Genomic DNA, 3,358 nt, shown 5'->3' with positions numbered 1-3,358 from the left:
AGGGCGTGATCCTGGAGACCTGGGATCGAATCCCACATCGGGCTCCCGGTGCATGGAGCCTGCTTCTCCCTCTGCCTATGTCTCTGCCTCTCTCTCTCTCTGTGACTATCATAAATAATAAAAAAAATAAAAAACATAAAAACATAAAAAATTAAAAAATTACATTTCAAAAAAAATTACATTTCATAGCCCATAATGAAAGCAAATGAACACAATAGCAAATAAAGAAATGAAATATAGATGAAATCATTAGATAAAAGTTTATGTGGAACCACATTCACAATTGCAAGGAAAGGCTGTTACCACCTGATCTCACTGATCAGTCATAGCATCCCTAAAATTGGCACAGTGAGCTATTGTGGATATCCTGGTGTGATGCCAACACACATTACTTCCTAGGAAGTTTTCTTGTTCCTCAAATTGAATCTGAGTATAAACAACCCTCTAGATCCAATGTCAATTTACAGGAAATATAAAAGAGAGAGGAACAAGTTAAATGATACCAGGAAGCAGCAGACAAATTTACAAAGTGGGACATTTTACAGGACAACTGACCCAGTTTCTGCAACACATCACTGTCAGGGGAAAACGAAAAGAACAGGAAAGCTGCCCTAGAATATGAGAGACTTCCTTGTAAGCTTCGTGTATAGATTTCATATATATTTTGAATTGTATTCTGATGTCTCTTGGACAACCAGAGAAATGTGATCCCAGAATTAAGATAATAAGGGGACTGGTTGATTTTTGTCAGGTGTGAAAATAACACTCCAGTTATGTAAGAAATAAATCTGAAATTTTTCAGAGCGAAGTATTGAGAAATATAGGGGTGAAAGGACATAAAATCTGCAGCAGAGAAAGAAAGGGAGATGTGAAGGACATGTGACAGGGTCATGACGATTGTTGAATCCCTGTGATGGGAGTTCACTGTTCTATACTTTGCACTTTTAAGATATCTGAATATTTTCATAACAACAAATTCTAAAGAGATTTTTTTTTTTTTAGGGCTGCCTGGGTGGCTCAGCTGGTTGGGCGTCTGCATCCCTCTGGGGTCCAGATCTCAGGTCCTGGGATCCAGCCCCACATGGGCCCTGCTCAGCGGGGCGGGGGGCGGGGGCGTCTCCATCTCCCTCTCTTCATCCCGCTTCAGTTCTCTGCATGCTCATCTCACTCAAGGAAATAAAATATTTTTTAAAGAGATTTTTTAAAAAGAACCTGTGTGGGAGAGTAGTAAAAGGATAAATACTAGTTTCTCGCCTTGGCAATGGCAAATGTAACCCGTGGGCGGAAGAGAACCCCTCTGGGTACTCTATCAAGCGCACTGCCCCGGGACGGCTCCACGGAGAGCCGCCGCCCGCCCAGAGCGCCGGGGTGCAGGCCGCGAGCCCGGGGACGTGCTGCGGGGAGCGCGGGATGGGACTCGGCGCTACGGGCACGCGGGGGGTCACACACGTGCCCAGGGTCGTTGTCTCTTAAGCATGGAGATACTTCTCATCTGTTAAAGAGAAAGTCCTCTAGAGGATAGCCTCAGATTCTGTGGGAAGAGGGTTACCTGGGCTGGCGGAGCCTCCGAGAACGAGAACGGGCGCTCAGCGCAGGGCCTCCGCGAGGGCAGCGCTGAGGCCCGCAGGGACGCGACCACGAGGCGCGGGGGTGGGCGCAGGGGCTGCGGCGCAGCAGAGCTCGCCGACGACTGCCGCCTCACCCCTCGGCCCGACGCCCCGCCGCAGCCCGCGGGGCCGCACACCCAGTGCACCGAGGGCCCCGCACCGCCGCCCGCTGCTCCCGCCCTCACCCCAGAGCCCCGCGCGTCGCGGCCAGCTCCGGCGTCTCCCACCGAGGACTTGCGCTCCCGCTCGGTTCCGGCTGTGGTCGCGGGCGCGGAGCCCGCTCCGTTGCTGTCCATCCCTGAGCTCGAGGCACTCGTGCTCCTGAGCAACCCCGGGAAGGTGGGAAGGAGAAAGGGCTAACGGGCCCTGGCCTCCCAGCCAGAAACACTTGCACGTCAGATGCCTCCGATACGCCAGTGAGAGCTGGAGCGCGGGCCCGCGGAGCAGCGAGCTCCACGCGGCTCGACCCCAGGGCCCCGGGGCCACGACCTCGGCCGCCCAGGAGCCCCGGGACACGTTTGGCCCGTTCACACGGACAGAGGTCTTAGGAGTCCAGCGCTGGGATACCAGACACGGCCTCCAGGAGCGAACGTCTCACGCCCCCCCGCCCCCCCCAACCGCAGCTGTACCCGGAGGGGTGCAGACCCGCCTTCCCGGCGCACTCCGTCGCCGCGGTAGGGGCTCGGGGGCGACCCGTCGGGCCCCAGGCTCCCAGCGCTCAGCCGGGTCTGCCGAGGGCCCGTCTCGCGCTGGCGGCGCGGGCTCGCGGCTCGCAGCTCTCCCGGGGAGAGCCGGGACGCCCTCGGGCTCTGTGACGTCAGGCGCAAGCCCCGCCCCGCCCCGCGGGCAGGGCGGTCCCGAAGGGCGCGCGCGGGCGGGCGGGCGGCCCGGGGGCGGGAGACATGGACGCGGCCCTTCTGGGCGCAGAGGCTCAGGTCCGGCCGCAGCCTCCCGAGGGGTGGCCGCCCGGGAGCTCGGACGAGGAGCCCTGCGACTGCCTGGATTACTACTACCTGCGCGACTTCCCGGCCTGCGGGGCCGGGCGCAGCAAGGGTCGGACGCGGCGCGAGCGGGAACTGCGAACCAACTGGCCGGTGCCCGGCGGCCACGAGCGCAAGATCGCGCAGAAGCTCGTCAACGGCCAGCGCAAGCGCCGCCAGCGCCAGCTGCAGCCCAGGGCGCGCACTCGCCTCCCCTGAGCGCAGGTGCGTGGGCGGCCGCGGACCCCGCCCCCCGGGAAGCCCCGCTCGCGCCGGCCCCCTCGCGAGGCCGCTCTGCGCTGGCCTGGCGCCGCCGGACCCCTAACGCCAACGTATCTGGGCTGCGCTCAGAATAACGTAGAACTACCTTCCGGATTTTGTAGTTGGGAGAAGAGGCTGGGAGACGCAGAAACATCTTTTTTAAAATAGAAGTGGAGAATTTACTTCCAGTGTTTATGCATGGGCTAAAGAGAGTTTTCTTTTTGTCAGTTTTCTGCAGGATACCCGAAGGCCTTGATAAAAGTATTTTCCCTGACTCCAGCTGTAACTGGTCGTAAGGGAGAAAATCCATGTTGGTCAACATCACTTCTTTTCAACATCGCTTAAGTTTACTGCTTCAGTATCTTTCCCTTACTGATTGTTAATTAAGTAACATCCAAGTGTCCAAGTGGGTATGCCTTTTTAGGGTTTTTAATTAAAAGCAGCAAGAGTGGCATTTTAATTCTGGTTTTGTTTTTTCCAGCTGCTACGGTAACTCGTTTCCGTTTCAGG

At 56.8% G+C, this 3,358-nt stretch overlaps 1 protein-coding gene across 1 annotated transcript; it reads left to right on the top strand.

Moving 5' to 3' along the window:
* The first annotated feature begins 2,470 nt into the window (after positions 1–2,470).
* On the top strand, positions 2,471–3,358 carry NUPR2 (nuclear protein 2, transcriptional regulator). The gene is made up of 2 exons (XM_041749883.1): positions 2,471–2,812; positions 3,077–3,358. Exon 1 carries the CDS (start codon positions 2,510–2,512, stop codon positions 2,804–2,806), a length of 297 nt encoding a protein of 98 aa, XP_041605817.1. The 5' UTR covers positions 2,471–2,509; the 3' UTR covers positions 2,807–2,812; positions 3,077–3,358.

This window comes from Vulpes lagopus, chromosome 3, assembly GCF_018345385.1.
Source record: "Vulpes lagopus strain Blue_001 chromosome 3, ASM1834538v1, whole genome shotgun sequence".
Lineage (NCBI taxonomy): Eukaryota > Metazoa > Chordata > Mammalia > Carnivora > Canidae > Vulpes > Vulpes lagopus.
The sequence above is the reverse complement of the archived record's forward strand: the minus strand, read 5'-3'. Positions and strand labels throughout refer to the sequence as shown.

What these genes read in the sequence shown, in the direction of transcription:
- NUPR2 (XM_041749883.1), top strand. Translation starts at nt 2,510, where the DNA reads ATGGACGCGGCCCTTCTGGGCGCAGAGGCTCAGGTCCGGCCGCAGCCT.